At 42.5% G+C, this 16,646-nt stretch overlaps 1 protein-coding gene across 1 annotated transcript in view; it reads right to left on the bottom strand.

Moving 5' to 3' along the window:
• The window catches only part of map1ab (microtubule-associated protein 1Ab), an 82,224-nt gene that overhangs the window by 4,761 nt on the left and 60,817 nt on the right, over positions 1 to 16,646 (bottom strand). The window contains exons 3-5 of the mRNA XM_037683090.1: positions 13,340 to 13,422; positions 12,825 to 12,962; positions 1,126 to 12,637 (exon numbers count right to left, since the gene is read on the bottom strand). Coding sequence (XP_037539018.1) covers positions 1,126 to 12,637; positions 12,825 to 12,962; positions 13,340 to 13,422 — 11,733 coding nt within the window. The remainder of the gene's footprint in view (positions 1 to 1,125; positions 12,638 to 12,824; positions 12,963 to 13,339; positions 13,423 to 16,646) is intronic.

Raw genomic sequence — 16,646 nt, 5'->3', positions numbered from 1 at the left:
TGTTTGTTGATTTGTTGGTTTGTTGTTTGTTGATTTGTTGGTTTGTTTGTTTTTGGTTGGTTTGTTTGCTTATTTATTTATTTTTCATAAATGGCTTTATCACTCCGTCTTGCAGACTATATGATGTAATTCAACTAATCTGATAAAGATTCAGACCCGCCTGGTAAGTTTGTGAATGTTTTAAAGTTTGTAAAAAATCTACTTAAGAATTACTGATGTTGACGTTCTTGTATTTTTGTCTGTCACTTTCTCTGCAGCAGTGGTTCTCATGGATTTAATCACAATGATTGTCTAACAATATTAGCACAGAAACCCAACAAATACAAATTTAACAAAGTTTTATTTATGTGGTGACATTTAATCACAATATTTGAGGCTCGGTGTTTAATTTTCACTGATACTGAATTTTAAAGTGATTTTTCTTTACAGATTAATCAAATTTTCTTTTATTAGACTTGAGTGGTTCACTAACATTACCAGGGTGCAATGTTTCAATGAGGATTTTTTAGTTTTCAAACCTTATACTTTCAGCTGGCAGTTTTCAGAAACACAAGTTTTAACTTTTAGATCTGGAAAAAAAAAAAAAAAAAGAATAAGTTCTACCTTTAAGTGTCGCTCCTCACAAAACTGACTTAGGGACAACCAAAACAATTGGAACTGGCTAAAAACAAGAAGCCAGATTGTTTTTATCCTTTGTAATTGCAACCAGTAATTTATAACATTGTGAAAAAATGTCTGGCAATATCAGACCAGGCACCTTTTAAAATAATATTTGATCATATAATCAAATTGCATTTTTAATCAAGTTATGATATCTCAAATTTAAGAGCGCTGACACATTTTAAGTTTCAAGTTAATTTAAAAAAAGTATAGTTTTGAACAAAAAGTTAAACTTTTAAATTTGTTATGAAAGATGAAACAATTCATTCTTCAATTTTTGGCACATTTTGCCATTTTCTATGTAATTATAACTATGTAAATTTAAACCAGTTCTTATTTTACATTTTCCATCCATCCATCCGTTTTCTTTTACCCGCTTCTTCCATTTTGGGTCATGGATATTTTACATTTTTGTTAATTAATTTATGTTTTATTGTGCCACAGAGAATGATGAAGTTAACTTACCTGAAGTGGTCTTGATGCCATTGACCAACCCTTTCCCTGGATTGAGGAGCTCACTCTTTGAGCCTTGGCTCTCAGACATTTTGATCAGTCTGGATGCTCTTTCTGGGTCTTTTCTTCTGAGGGAGGATGATCGGGGTGAAGCGGAGTCCTTGGTCTGCTTCACTGGTGTAGAAGACCTCTTCCTGACATCCCCCTTACGAGCAGGTGATGCTGACTTAGGTTTGCTCTTTCTAAGGCCCTTTTTCTTGAGAAGTTTCTCTGTGCCACCATGATCGTTGAGAAGAGCCTCTGGGTCGACCATGCAGACGTCCGGATGGGGAGGGTGAGGCAGAGGGTCTTTTATTGGGGTGGGAAATGGATCATGGGTTTTCTGAGCTGACCTTGGTGATGATGGATGGTGGCCCATCCCTACTCCAGAGGCAGATAATTTGTCTACTGGCAGATGCTCAGCATCCTCGTCAGAGTCCAAATTTCCCTCTGCCGTTATGGATGGACACTCTTCAGTTTCTGGAGGAACATCAGAGTCGGACTGTGAAGGTATTGACTCACTTACTGATGTTGGAGGAGTTTCCTCTCCAGCTAGTGTGACGACCAAACCGGATGACATTGCACCAGGTAGCTGGTGTGGTCCATGTCCGGTGTCTCCATGATGACTCTGAGTGTGGTGGCGCCTTTGCTTGTGCAACCTCTTTTTCACTGGGTGTTGCTCATGATCGTCTTCATTCCCATCCTGGGAATGATCACTGCCAACACCCTCCTCACCTTCTTCACTAGAGAACCGATGAGGACTGGGGTTTATGAAGGATGGAGAAAGTTCTCCTTTGCGATGTTTGTACTCACAGGATGAGTAGCCTTGAGGGGAGGCAGAAGACGTTGCTCCGGTGTTGAGGTCAGTGGGACGATCAGTCTTTACATCTCTGCTTGATGATTCTGTATGGTAAGCATCTTTTGAGGAGGACAAAGACATACCTTGAGAACTGGTCATCCATTTTGTTGCTTCCTCGTCATATTCTTCATCATCATCATCATCATCATAACCAGGGGGAGGGGTACTAGGATAGTCATCGGGTCTCTGTAGAAGCTCCCAATCAGATAAACTGCTCTTTCTCCTTACCTCTAACTTTTCTGATGTCTTTTCTAGCAAACTTTTCTCCTCCACTTTGTCTGTCTCTTGTTTAATGACCTCTTCTTTTTCACTGAGCTTTGAGTCAGCTGTTGCTTTTTTCTCGTTTGCGGTGTCTTCACTAGTCTTTTCAATCAGTTTCTTGTCCTCTGTTTTCTGTTTGGCTCCCGTGTCTTTTGTTGTCTCCGTTTTGTCGTCTTTCCCACTTGTTTCTTTCTCTGCCACACTGGTATCGTCTGTCAAAGACCCAACAGCTTTGTCAGTTTCCTCCTCATTTTTCTGCAACGTTTTCTCCTTAAACTCTTCAATTTTGTGCAAGTCTGTTATGGCACATGAAGTTTTGGTAGCTTCACGATCACCAAGTGGAGTGGCTGAGATTGTATGCTGAGTTGTTTCTGTGACCCCGTCTGCTTTATACACAATGGTGGTAGAAGTGATGGCGGCTGCTTGTTTTTCCATGGAGTAAGTGGTACTCTCCACTGACTTTGACTCAGTTACTGATAGAAAAAGTTGTTTTTGGTCAGCCTCTTTGATTTTTTGACATTCAATACGACATGGTAGAGTGCTGTCCTCCATTTCAAGGGTTTCAGGCTCCTTGTCATGAGACCTCTGGTCAGAAGTGTCAGCCCTTTGAAGAGGAGACACATCAAAGCAAGCTTCTGATGTAAATGAACTTTCTGACGCATTTCCTGATTTTGTACTTATTAAAGGAGGTGCTGGGGGGAGAGTTGTGATCTCAGTGCTCAGTTTTATATCTGCTTTTGGCTCTTCATCATCCGACTGCATGGCAGTGGTGAATGAATCTGGAGATGGTAGTTTGGACACTTCTGCTGCTGGTTTTGACACCACCTCCATGTACTCATCTCTCTGAAAGCCTCCAAAGCCAGAGGAGCTTGTGGATGCTCCTGTGAATGAAATATCCTCTTTGGCTAAAGGTAGTTCAGAGGTTGGCATTGTGAAAGTTTCGAGTTTGTCTTCAAAGTGTGAACCAAGAGCAGACACTGAGGTAGAAGACGAGCCACCATATGACGCAGAGGAGTACTCTGAAGAAGAGTATGTTAAGGTGGTGTATGCGCCATCTGCCAAGGTAGTTTCCTCATGTTTTGTTGTGACATCTGGGGTCCACCTCTCCCTCAGACCTTCTTCTTGGATGGGCCTACGGCTGCAGTGTTGATCATCCGTTGAACTGGACAGCTTGGAAGTATCTGAGAGCACACAGGTTTCTGTCATTTCGGTTTTTAGTCCAACTTGACTGCCTTCACCATAGAAATGCTCGGAATAATCTCTAGATCTGCTCAGTCCAATATCAGCATAGGTACCAGCTAGAGGAGGCACCGCACAAGATGTAGGTTTGGACATAAAATCAGAATAATCAACTGGCAAAGAGCTGGCTATCGAGCTGATTGTAGATGTTGTCTGGCAAGTTTTCTTTGTCTCAAATTTAGACTCAGATGAAAGTAAAGCTTTGTCTTCATCTTTCTTTTCGGACTTCCTTACTTCAGATGATACAATATCTTCTGTCACAGGCAACCTGATTGTTGTAATGGGTTCAGAGGAAAAATCAGCATTGTCTTTTTTATCCGCCTCCTCTTTGTCAAAATGTTTAGGGAAATCTCGTGATGCAAAACTACATTCACCTTTTTGAGTTGTTCTGCCTACGTCTGGACTAGTGTCAAAATGTTTTGATGTCGTCGTGTCACTGAGCGTGTCCTCCAGATTCCCACCTACATCCTCCTTGTCTGTAAGTTGAAAAGCTGAACCGTCATCAGGAGTTGATTTACAGGCTGGCGGCGTTTTGAGGAGACTCTGTTCAGTCAGCTGAGACATTTTATCCGATTCCTTTGTTTCTGCCAGGAAAGCATTATCATCAGAACCACGTCTGCACATTTCTTTTTCAGACAGTTCTCTGGCACCCTTTTCCACATCCACATCACTTGACTCTTCCTCCTCTTCTTCCTCCTCATCATCTTCATCATCCTCAACACTGAAATCTTCCCCCTCTACTAGTAGCCGTTTATCAATTATGCTTTCTTTTTTCTCTGTAAAACCAAATGAGTTGCTAATTTGACTGTTCTCAGATGCCAGAACATTATCATCAAATCCATGTCCTACAAATGTGGCTGAAGCTTCAGACCTTGAGCCAGATGGTGCTTCTTGTCTTGGTAAAAGTGATGCTTGATGAAGTAAAATGTCCTTTTCTGCAGGTGAATGCCGACCAGATGGGGATCCCTCGCTTGAATGTTCAGAAGTTTCTATTTTGTCTTTGAGTGACTCAGTATGCTTTTCTTTCTCTTTTTCCATGATTTCCCCAGAAGTGTCACTGGAAGCCGAGGCACAGAGATCTGTGTGGCTCTGTGAAGGAGAGGCTGTTTCTTGTCTTACACCAGTGGTAGAAATGATGTCATCCCCTCCCATCGACTGTATCTGAGAACTTGCTGCATCTTCTTTCCTAATATCTTCTTTCTCTTTCTCAGATTTCTCAGGTTTATCCTCTTTAGGGATAAAACAATAGGACTCAGCAGCTTGGGACATTTTATTGTCTTGTATATTTGTGGATGAACAGCTGCTGTCAGCAGATACTGCATCTGCCCTTTCTTCTCTTTTACTCTCCTCTGCTTGGCACTTTTCTCTGACTTCATCTTTTGGGGACTCACTTGGGCTGTGGTGGCTACTCTTTTCACTGCTTGTGAGGGACACTGGGCTGTAGTCCACTCTACTGAAGGACAGAGGTTCCTCCTTGTACTGATCATCCAGGAGGAACATGGCTCCTCCAGTCTCAGTTTGGCTTGTTCTTCTGTTATCGTCAATGCAGATGTCAGAAACATTATCAAAACCATGTGAAGCCTCACCCTCTTCTCTGGAGTCCAGATCGTGGTTTATTGGAACAGGTTTTTCGTATGGATCATATTTGGATGCACCAAAGGTTTGTGCCTCACTGCCGAGGATGATGCTTGTGACCTCTCCATTTGAGCTCGTTTTGTCATCTGTGTCTGTTTTTGCTGGGCCAGTCGTGTGGGTAGCATCAACAGATTGTTTTTCTAACATAAAATATGGACAAGACTGTGTCAACTCTGGAGAAGCCATCTCTCTTTCTCCTTCCGTCTCCCTCGCTGCTTCCTTCTCTAGTTTTCCATCAACGTTTGTCTTCTCTGTAGCCACTGTTTCTGCACTCACATGAGCCAGGATTTCCTTTTCAGGTTGCAGTGTTTCCTCCACACTGGACTGGCTTTCGGTGCTTGAAAGTGTGGAGCTTCGTGGTTGGCTGTCAGTGCTTGATAGTGTTGACAACAAAGGCTTTTTCTCTGTTGTTTCTGTTTTGGCAGCTGTGATACCGCAAACTGTTTCTTCTTTCTCTGACCTGACGACATCAAAAGCCGACTCTGGCTTGGTAACTGGTTCGGGTGTGGTTTTCGCTTTCACGTCTTTTTGTGCCTCAGGTGGAAGTCTGGATTCTTCTTTTCCAAACTCTCTGATCTCTTCATCCAGAGATGGCTCCTGCATTATAAGAGTAGGTATAATTACAGTGGGCTGCTGAGAAGTAGATGGTTTACTTTGGTCACTTGTCTGTGGAGTTTGACTAATAGACGAACGCACAAAGGAATAGTCATGGTCAGACGTTTTCGACTCCACTGACAATGGTCTGGAGCCTGCTCCTCCCATGCAGATGTCGTCCTCTTCATCTTCTCTGTCGTCATCTGATGACTGAACCACAAATACAGGTTTGTAATCTGACTTTGATAGCACCACTGCTTCTCCTGATAATGGCTGGGTAGATTTGACCTGGTCTTTCTCCTGTATTTCCTCTTTCTCCCATTTCTCCTCTTTGGTGTGGTCTCCATCAGTATAATCAGACTTTTCTTTCTCTGTCATGTCATCTGCCTTTGTGGGAGGCACATCCTTTTCTTTAATTATCTGTTCATTCTCAGCTGATTTTGCTTTTTCATCTCTGATGTCTTCAGTCTCGTAGGTGTAGTCTTTTTCCTGTTCTTTCTCCATTTTTTGTTCTTTACTGAGTTCAGCGACATGTGCATCGTCCTTTTCTGTCTCCATCTTTTCTTCTCCGTTAATGACCTTCGATTCTTTGTCTTTTTTCTCCTCCTGGATGTGCTGGGAAGACACGCAGAGGTCACCTTTCACCACCAATTCTTGCTGTGTTTCTTCTGTGAATGTTTCCCGCTCTTTTTGAGCTTCAGGAAACTTCTCAAAAGGTTCTTCATGTGTAGTCTCACCAACAATTTTCGTCTCATCTTTCACGCTCTGGGTTTTTGGAAAATCTACCTCTTTCTCATCAGACATTTTGGATTTTGACTCAAATAAATAATAGTCTTCGCCTTTTTTCTCTTCTGTGGTGCTACATGTGGGAGAGTATGTCTCTGTTACAGAATCCTGTATAATGTGCTCATCATGACGGTCCTGTTTGACTTCACCTTTCTCCTCTTTGAAGGTTTGACTCTCGGACAAGTCTTTGTGTTTTATGTCAGTGGCAGAATCTGAGTCAGTGTCTTTGTTTGCCTCACAGTGAGCAGTGTGCTTCATTTGCTCCAAAATTGATTTCTGGTCATCAGAGTCTCCCGTCTCCCAGCTCACAGTCCCCTGGGTTTGTTTATCAGAAACATCCCCCATTTCACTTTCTTTGTCCTCTTTAACAGCCTTAACTGAACCATCGCCATCTTTTTGCTCTTTAACAGGTGCATGCGTAGCAATTGTGATTTTTTCACTTTCCTTTTTGAGCCGAATTTCCTCAACTTCTTCTATTAACGTTTCTTTTGCCTCCTTTGATGATGTAATATCTTTGATTTCATCCTTCTTGTCTGTGATAGGCTGAACATTTGGTTCTTCTGCTTCTTTCACCTCACACAGTTGTCTATCAGAAAATGTATCCGCAGTTGTATCTTTCTCATCCTTGATGTGTTTGTCAGTGACGCCACGATCATGAATTGTCTCTTGTCTTTCGTCGGACAGTTTGACAGTCAGTGGCTCTTCCTTGTCTACCGTTATCCCTTTTTCTTCTTCTGCCGTTTCAGCAGCCCACACATCTTTACAGATTTCTTTGTCTTTTTCCTCCTGTGAGGCAGATGCATCTACTTTATTGACATCCTTCATGGTTGTTTTATCTTCAAGCGTTGTGAAAGTGAGCTCATGCTCGGTTTTTATTACAGCTTGCTCCCTGATATGAGCTGGTTCATCAGCAGGAGAACTTTTACTCACATTTTGTTTCTCTTCTTCTTCTGTCTTTTCTCTTTCTGTTTGAGTTGTTTCTTTTGCTTCTTCTAAATCAATATATTTACATACGATTGCAGGCTCTTCTTCCATCTTGGTATGTTTTGCTGCACCAGTAGCATCTTTACATTCATCACGTTCAAGACCAGGAGTTTCCTCCTTACTTGGTTGAGCATCCTTTTCTTCTGATACAAGTTCAACAGTCACAGATTTTCCTTTTGTGTCCTGCTTTTCGTCCTGTTCTAAATCCTTACTTGATGTTATATCTTTTTCTTCCTTGGGAGCTTTAGTGTCTGTAATATCTTCTTCGCTTGTGACTTTGCTATTTTCTGGTGTAATTGTTATTGTTGTCTTGGCTGACAGATTTTCATCTTTAGTCACCATGTCTTCTTTCTCCTCCACACTGGTGCTGCTGATGGTATGGATTACATCCTTACTAATTGCTTGTTCTGCTTCTTTCATGGTAATGGGAGATTCACCCATCAGACTAATGTTTTCTTTCCCAAGCTTCGTAACAATAATGTCAGCAGTTTCTTCTTCTTCTTTGCTATGCTCATCCGTAAAGGACTTGGGGGAAGATAAGTCTCTTTCTTCCAAGTCTTTTTCTTCTTTCTTGTCTTCTTTCAATGTTAAATCTGATGGTTCTTTCGCCTGTTCCTTCTCATATTGGGAAGGCGCAGTCATGCACTTATCATCTTTCTTTTCCTCTTTCTTCACGTTTTCTGTAGCAGATTTATTATCTAAAGGCTGGTCCTTTTCATTATCTTCTTCCTGTGTTTTTTGTTTAAAGATGTCAGTCGTTTCTATTTCATCTTTTGAAAGCTTTATGTAATGAACATCATCAGTTTTAATTTCTGTCTCTTGAGCATCCTCGCTGGTTCTGAGGTCAATTCTGTCCTTTTGTGTTTCTTCTTTATTTTTCTGCTCTTCTTTGATTTGTTTGGCCTCAGAAGTTACAGTTTCCATCTCCGCTTGTTCAGCGGATTTCATCTTAAGAGCGTTCTCTATTTCCGTTTCTTTGTCCTCGTCTTTAATGGCTTTACCTACAGTGACAGAGTCTTCTGCTTCTTCCTCTTTGGCAAGTTTAAAACCCAAAACATTTTCTTTTTCTGCATTTTCATCCGGCTTCTCGTCTATGATGGACTCAGCTGTTGGGACCTTTACCTGAATGATAGATTTCTCTTTATGTTCATCCTCGATATGTTTGAGATCTGAAGTGTCATTTTTTCTTGCCTCTTGTTCTGCACAGATACTTTTAATAGTAGATTTATCATCATCATCTTTCTTGTCATTATCATAAAAATTCTTGTCATCATCTAAGAAACCACTCTTTCTCCCTGGAAATGTAGCTGGTGAAGGCACTTTAGGTTTCTCCTCCTTAAAATCTGAGTCTTCTTCATTAGATGACTGGGGGGAGTCCCTCACAACCTCGACAGGCAGTTTTACTTCTGTTAAAGATAAAGCAACGGCAGATACCATTTCTACCAGATTTTCTTTATCTTTTGGCACCGATGAGGAGTCTTTTTCTGGTTCTTCCATCCTTGGGACATTTTCTGTGGCAGATATTGAAACTGCTACTTCAATCTGACCGTCTTTCTTGTGATCGGCTTCTTTCTGTGTTCTTGTTTCCCGCTCATCTTCCTTTTTGAGCTCGTCATCTTTTGCGGCGGCCACATCAGAAAGCACCTCCTGTTGCTGCCCCAAATCTAAGAAAACCTTCATTTTGTCTTCCACTGGAGAGTGGTGAAGGGGAGAGTGAGCTGCGCTCGAGGGTCCAGACTGTGGAGGTGAAGCCATTTTCACAGTGATATCATCCGGGCTGAAACAACGCTCCTCACTCTCGGATGTGACAGAGTCAGATCCAAATGGTCTTGTAGGCACAACAGATGAAATATCTTTAGGAGCGACTGCATCAATATTTACCTCTTCAACAGGTAGGTGGTCCGGTTTGATGTCACGTTGAACCTTTTCAGGAGAACTTAGATGCGTTTTGGTATCCGCCTCTTTGCTCTGTAGGGTTTTGGATGAAGCATAGCCCTCTTGGAGTTTTGTAAGTGGTATGTCAACATTAGGAGTTTGGTCTTCTTCCTCCTCTTCCTCTTCCTCCTCTTTTTCTGCTACAACAGGGACCTCAACAGCAGTCTTACCCTCTGCAATAGGAAGTTGCAAGTCATTGGATGGAGACTTAGAGAGTTTATTGTCTTCCAAAGAAGGTGGTGACAGACTTCCTGTAGAGCGCAGCTGCTCTTTACCTTGGCTAGAATTTGGAGTCACTGGTGAAGGAGTAGATGCTTTAGGTGGTTCCTCAGGTGTAGCCACAGATGCAACAGACTGATCATCAGCAATAGAAGTAGGAAAGGAGGAGATTTTGTCGTACTCTGTGATTGACGTTGCCGAAGACACGTGTTCTTCCTCCGCCAGAGGAGCAGTTATAATGTTGGTAAAAACTGACACTTGTTCTTGTACACCTGGGATAAAGCCCCTCTCGATCATAGCAGCAGCTTGCATCTCCCTCATGCCATGAATGTTTACAAAGGATCCAGTCTGATCTGGAACAGAGATGTCATAGATGCCAACGTCATACTGAAGATGTGGTATTCTCTCCTCCGCCTCCTCGTGAATCTCCTCGTCAGAGATAGTCTGCTCTGTCTCAGAGTAGCCAGGAATCATCTCATCTTGAATGTAAGAGCCGGGTTCACCTGCTACAGCTCCTTGAACTACTGCGCTAATGGGAGCAGTGATCCTTCCAACATACGATGAGTAACGCTCATCATCCTCTTCCTCTTCGACTTTAGCTGCAGCCAGTATTTCACTGGTTTTGCTTTCAGCTGCATCTTTAGGTTGAACTTTGATCTCTTCATCTGCTATTACATCTAGATCTTCCACTTCTTCCAGTTCAGCTTTCTCCATTACTTCCTCCTCCTCTTCCTCCTTCTCACACTTGAATGGAGACATCTGGAGCTCCTGTGTTGTCACAACTTTAGTAAAGAGATCTTTTGATTTCTCCATTTCTTCCATCTCATGTTTTCTGTCAAACTCATCATCCTTTGCCTCCTTCCATTTTGATTCATCTTCATCTACACCTATTCCCATATCCTCATCCTCCTCCTCTTCCTCCTTATCCAGTGCTTTCTTTTCTGCAGCTTGTGCTTCTTCCTCTGTGTCTTCCTCATCCTGAGATGCTGCTCCCTCATCCTCAAACTTTTGAGCCTCATCCACTTCTTGCACTTCAGGTGATTCTTTGGCCTTGACTTCAGTATCAGCTCCTACATCTGGGCCTGATGGCCTCCTTTCAGGGGATTTTCTTTCCTGTGGGATTTCTGAAACATTTTCTTGTGCTTCCATCTTCTCTTGGATAAGGCTTTCTGCGGTTAGTTCAAGAGAAACTTCTTCACTTTCTTGTGGCTCTGCTGATACAGCATCGATTTCATCTTTTTTTAGTTCCTCAAACTCCTTGGTGAGGTCTTCAGGTGGGGAGAAAGCGGATGTACCTCCAGCAGATTGGTTCTCTATGGGCTCAGGCTGAATACCTGCAGGTTTTGCCTGGTCAGCTTTGGGTTCAGCAGCTTCAGCCTTTGTCACTTTGCTTTTTACAGTTTTGACTTTGCTTGAAGCTTTAGCTTTATGTAACGTCTTCCTTACTTCAGGTGTAAGTGGCTTTAGGTCAGGTTTTGTGATTTTTCTCAACTCAGGTTTGGATGCGTCCTTCTTCTTGTCCTCCTTGGACTTTGCATCTTTCTTCTCTTCTTTTTTGGCTGAATCGTCTTTTTTAATTTTCTTTATCTCTCTCTTTTCCTTGTCCTTTTTCTCATCCATTTTTGATGTCCTTTCCTTGGAATGCTTTTTTAATGACTTTTCTTTCAAGAGTTTCTTCTTTTCCGGCACTTCTGCTTTGGATTTTAGAGTCTTGGCTGGCTTTTTCTCTTCTTTTTTCTCTAAAATATTTTCCTTCACAGAGTCACTCTTTGCCTCTGTGATGGTCGACGCGTCATCTTGTCCTTCCGTTTCTTTTTTGGAGATCTTTGCGATGGTTTTGGGGGAGGATTTGAGACTCTCTTTGCTATCTGTCCTTTGTTTTAACTTGGTTTGTTTAATAACTGACGGAGCAGCTCCTAAAGTGATGTCTTTCTGTGTGACTACAGGATATCGCAGAAAGTCGAGATGCTTTAATTTTTCCAGACCCTCTAAAATCTTGTTTTGAGGTGCATTCCCAGGGAACAGCACTCTGACTATCTTTTCTGCAGGACTGGCAGGAAGCCAGACGACCAAGGCTGTAACTGACGTCAGGTAGGGCACAGATATTTCTCCTTCTTTCCCACTGGGCAGCACAATGCCAGTTTTGGCCTTGCTGTTCCCAGCCCACTTCTGCATTAGAAACTGCATCTCCTTACTATCTTTGACAGGGTTAAGAATGTACATATCTAACCTCCCCACTCCCATTTTATGGAAAAGGGTAATAGGCTCAATGGTGTTGCTGACCACTCGAAACAGGGGCTCCGGCTTGATTCCCAGTTTGTTAAGATGCTGCAAAGTAAGTGACGCCTCTTCAATGCTGCGTTTCACTTTGAGATTAGATTCTGGCATACGAAGCTTCTCTGGCACGTTGAAGAAAACAACACCTAGCTCAGGAGAAATCAGGTTCTTCATCCAGTCACTGTAATTGGTGGAGCCCTGAGACTGCTCCTCGTCCTGTTCTGCTGTCTTCCTCTGAAGAAGACCATTGATACCTGGGAGGTTGTCCGCTCCAATATGTGTCAGCAGAATTGAGTCGATGCGGTCCAAGTGACGAACCAGTTTCCAGAAGCAGGATTTCCGCTCAGAGCCCCCGTCTACTAAGATGTTGAATCCATTCACGGCAAAGAGGGCAGAATCTCCTCGTCCGCCAGGGAAGATGTAGCAACATGGTTTTGAGAGCTTCAGGAAGCCTCCGGAGGTGGGAGGCTCCAGGAGGTCAAAGGGCGAAGGGACGTCAACAGTTTCAGAGACATACTCTGTAAACTCTGTGATACCCTCCATTTTGGGGAGAACTGGCTCTGGGTTTAGTTTGTACTCCAAGAACTGTCTCAGAGCGTGCAGCTGACCGACGGAGCTCCAGCCCGCCTCCCCGCGGCAGGACACGGTAAGTGTTGCCTGCTGCTTGGGGGCTGCTGTTCCCAGCAGTTCACCGACCTGCAACAAAACATACCAACATATGACTGATTCAACAATGGCACAAAAAAATCTAAAAACTCATCTTTGATCTATATTAAATCATTAACAAAGCTTAGGAGTGAAACTTTTTATTCTTTTCAGTGTCATGCCTGTATCATGCATGGGAAATGATGCTATTAGATTTATAAAAGCTGACAAAACTCACCCCAGGATCAGTGAAGATTTGTGAAAAGGTCTGAGACGTAAAAACTCCGGTCTGAAGAAGAAGGCCACCGTGATCTGAGCTCTGGCCACTTAACACCAGAAGCTTGTGGCCTGCAGAGTCTGTCACGAGAGACTGGATCTAGGGCACATAGATGGGACAGAAGGAGGCAAAGGACAGGTAAAAGAGCGATAGCACTGCCAAGACGGAAAGAAAAATCTTTACAAATACAGACAAGGGAAGACGGACGTTACAGTAACTCTGTCAAGGTTTAGAAAATTTACCACAAGTAAAATTAATATTGGTGCTCCTGTTAACATTCAGAGAGAGAAAAAAGGCTGGAAATGTGAGAATGCTAAATTTAGGTTGTTGACTTTTCTTGTAAAAGGAAGTCTTTTATGTAGGTTTGGTCAAACTACATTATGATGAAAGAGCTCAGCTCATCTTTTTAGGTCACTGCTTCATCAGCAAACATGAAGCGCCAGAATATGGCCAGTAGCTTAAACTATTGACCTCACCTCTGATACAACAATGTCTTCTGAAGGGTTGACGAGCACCACAGTCTCTAGGACATCACTCGTGTGCTGGAGAGTCCTTTGACCTGTAAAACATAATAAAAAAAACACTACGTTTATATTTTATTGTGCTTAATTTGAATGAATACATCCACGTAAAAAAAAAGTTTGACCAGCAGTGTCGCCAGATATTTGGCTGTTTGATATGAAGGTATCTTTTGACGGTATCCAGATGTGAGCCAAGGAAAAGTTCTTGGAGTTAAGGAGATTGATTATTAAGCAGTTTGCGTTGTATGTGGAGCAATTCCAGATAAAGTAAAACACTTTCCAATTGTGCATCACTGTAAGAACATGAGACGGAACAGAAAACAAGGTCGCTTATGTCTGCTGTGTTAAGTTTAAAAGCACAACACAAAATCAATTTATCATTAAATTGAGAGTTCTTCATACTGTATTTTTCGCCCTATAAGGCACAGTTTTGTGCATAATTTACATGCCCTGCGACTTATACGCCAAAGCAACATATTTATGGATTTTTTCCCATATTTATAAACCAATTTTTGGCTGAGATATGACCTTTTTCATTCATTCTGACTGAAAATATTGAACACTACCATTTTCAGCCACTAGATGGCACTTGAGCAAAATGGCATGCCATTGTGTCATGTAATAGGTAAAAGTGATTATTAATGACACAACCGGCTTGCCATTGTCTGCCACCTTCGTTTTGCTCGTTGCTTGGAGCAACCGTCAAATCAGCTTCATTTTGCTGCACCGCCCCAGCGAAATGCAACTAATTTGGCTATTAAAGTGAATTTATTAAGTAAAAGTTCAACTGAGACACACCTTTACTATAATGTTGAGCAAACAAATAATTGTTTTTAAGTGTTAATCTTGTTAAATTCTTGTTAAAGTCCTCCCGTGCACGCTCACGCAGCTGCCATTTGGCAGCCAATTGATTTTTGGCACAACACCGGCCCACATTTCCAGGTTGTCAGCGGTGATGCATAATAGATGCGACGTATACGGCGAAGCGACATATTTATTTATGGATTTTTCAACTTTATTAGACATATTTGAACTGATGCGACTTATAGGGCGGTGTGATGTGTACGGCGGAAAATACGGGTAATTCTATTGGGACGTTTGCTGGTGAACATTCTCAGTCGTGAAGCAAAACGTCTTCCGCTTCAAAATACAAGTCCAGAATTTATTTATTTACTTTTTTGGAATCTATTTGTTGGTACACGACTGGACAGAAATGTACAGTTTGATAATTTGGTAGAAATGTTAAAATATAGTTTTTGTTTTGTTTTTGAAAGTATGTGAATCACCCATCCATCCATCCATCCATCCATCCATCCATCCATCCATCCATCCATCCATGGTCACATTGTGGAGGTAACAGCTCTAAGATAAAAATGCATACACCCCTTTCTCTACTGATTCTGCCCAACTTTTCCTGGAGAACCCCAAGGCGTTTCAAGAACAGAGGATACATGATCCTTCCAGCAGGTTCTGGGCCTGCCTCTGGTTCTCCTCCCAGCGGGATTTGCCCAGTAAAATGCCTAGAGGGAGGTGCTCAGGAAGCGTTTTAATCAGATGCCTTAACCAGCTCAGCTGACTCCGTTGATGAGAAGCAGCAGCAGCTTTACTCTTGAGCTCCCCCCGGAATGACACGACTCATCACCCTATTCAAAAGGCCGAGTCCGGCTAACCTGTGGAGGAAGCTCATTTCAGCCATTTGTATCTCAGACCTCATTCTATTGGTCATAATCTACACCTCATGATCATGATGATATGAGGAATGGAGCCTAGATGGACCAGAAAATCTCCACTGATTTATCTCCCGCTCCATCCCGTCATCCCTCATCATGAGGCTTCCAGATGCTCGGAGCTCCTACTCTTTAGACGATGATTCACCTCGACCTGGAGGGAGCATTCCAACTTTTTACTACTGAGAACCACGGCCTCATACGTTTCCACCTTCCTCTACAGATTTACATATTAGAAGAACTAATACTTCCATTGTGGAGGTGATTTAAACTGTTAATTACTATGATGCAGATTAAACAATAGAGGTCTAATAATGGTACAGTTTCAATGACTTCACCATCATCAATATTTTCCATGAGTTTGCAGCTCTGTGTTTTCTTATATTATTCTACAGGGATCAGCTGCTGTTTTAAGTTACTCTAGAGCACTTATTATTTAAATTAAGCATAATTCATTTAACTAAAGCTGATAGTTTTCATGCTCCGCTCAATGCAGCTTCAGTTAAAGTTCTTTGCTTAAAGGTGTGATGATAACGGGAGAAGAAAGGACACAGACAGGTGTAAACGAGGGTCGTGTAAACTCAGCATCAAACAATTATTCACTGATGCAAATGAGAGGAAGTGGCTTCATGCGTTGATGTTACCATAGCAACACACCAGCAAGCATGTTTTCTTTTTACTTGCAGACACATTCAGCTGCAAAAAAAAATAAAATCAGCTGGTCAGAGTATAGAGTGATGATGAAATATTAAAACATTTATGAGACAGTCTTCAGAGGAAGTTCTGACACTTCAGCAGATCTGGTCACAGACAGGTCTGGTTTCACAGCCCCGTGACTCAGCTGTGGGGGGTGCACGAGGTGCAGGTTTGCTCTGATGCTCTAGAAAGTGGCAACAGTCACACAAAAGAATAAAGAAACATTGTCCATAAGGACACTGGGGACACTGGAGTCACCCAGCTACAAAATGAGTTTTGTAAATGGGGTTTCAGAAGAGAAAGGTGAACTACAGGAGAAGAGGCTGCTGTCTCTGCTGATGGCCGCCTGCAGCGCTCGCTGACAGTGCACGGCTGGTACAGGAAGGTACTGCAACAACAAAGGCGCTCTGAAACTGCCGTCTCCACTGGGAGAGACACAACATCCAGTGTGATCATCTGAGAGGACTCCGTCAGGAGCGCTGGAAGGCTTTCAGATCAGGTTCAGACACGCATCTGAGCAGCTGACAGCGGTGGATTAAAAGGTCCAGAAATACTTTATTTATGCTGGATTAGCTGCAGGGAATGACAAGTACACGATGGTTTGATATTTAGAATATTATTTTGACCGGGGTTTGAACCAGGGACCTGCTCGCTGAGAGGCAGCAGCTCTACCAGTTGCGCCACCATGCTGCCCGACTTCCATTCATTTTTCATTAATTTCTACATATGCTTCAGGGTCATGGTGAGACAACGATTCACCGACACACACACACACACACACACGCAGGTTTATTTTGCTATCTTTATGGGGCCTTTGCATTGACTTCCATTCATTTTTC

Source organism: Nematolebias whitei, chromosome 10 (genome assembly GCF_014905685.2).
Source record: "Nematolebias whitei isolate Nwh7 chromosome 10, NemWhi1, whole genome shotgun sequence".
NCBI classification, from domain to species: Eukaryota; Metazoa; Chordata; class Actinopteri; order Cyprinodontiformes; family Rivulidae; genus Nematolebias; species Nematolebias whitei.
This window is presented reverse-complemented; position numbering and strand designations above follow the sequence as displayed.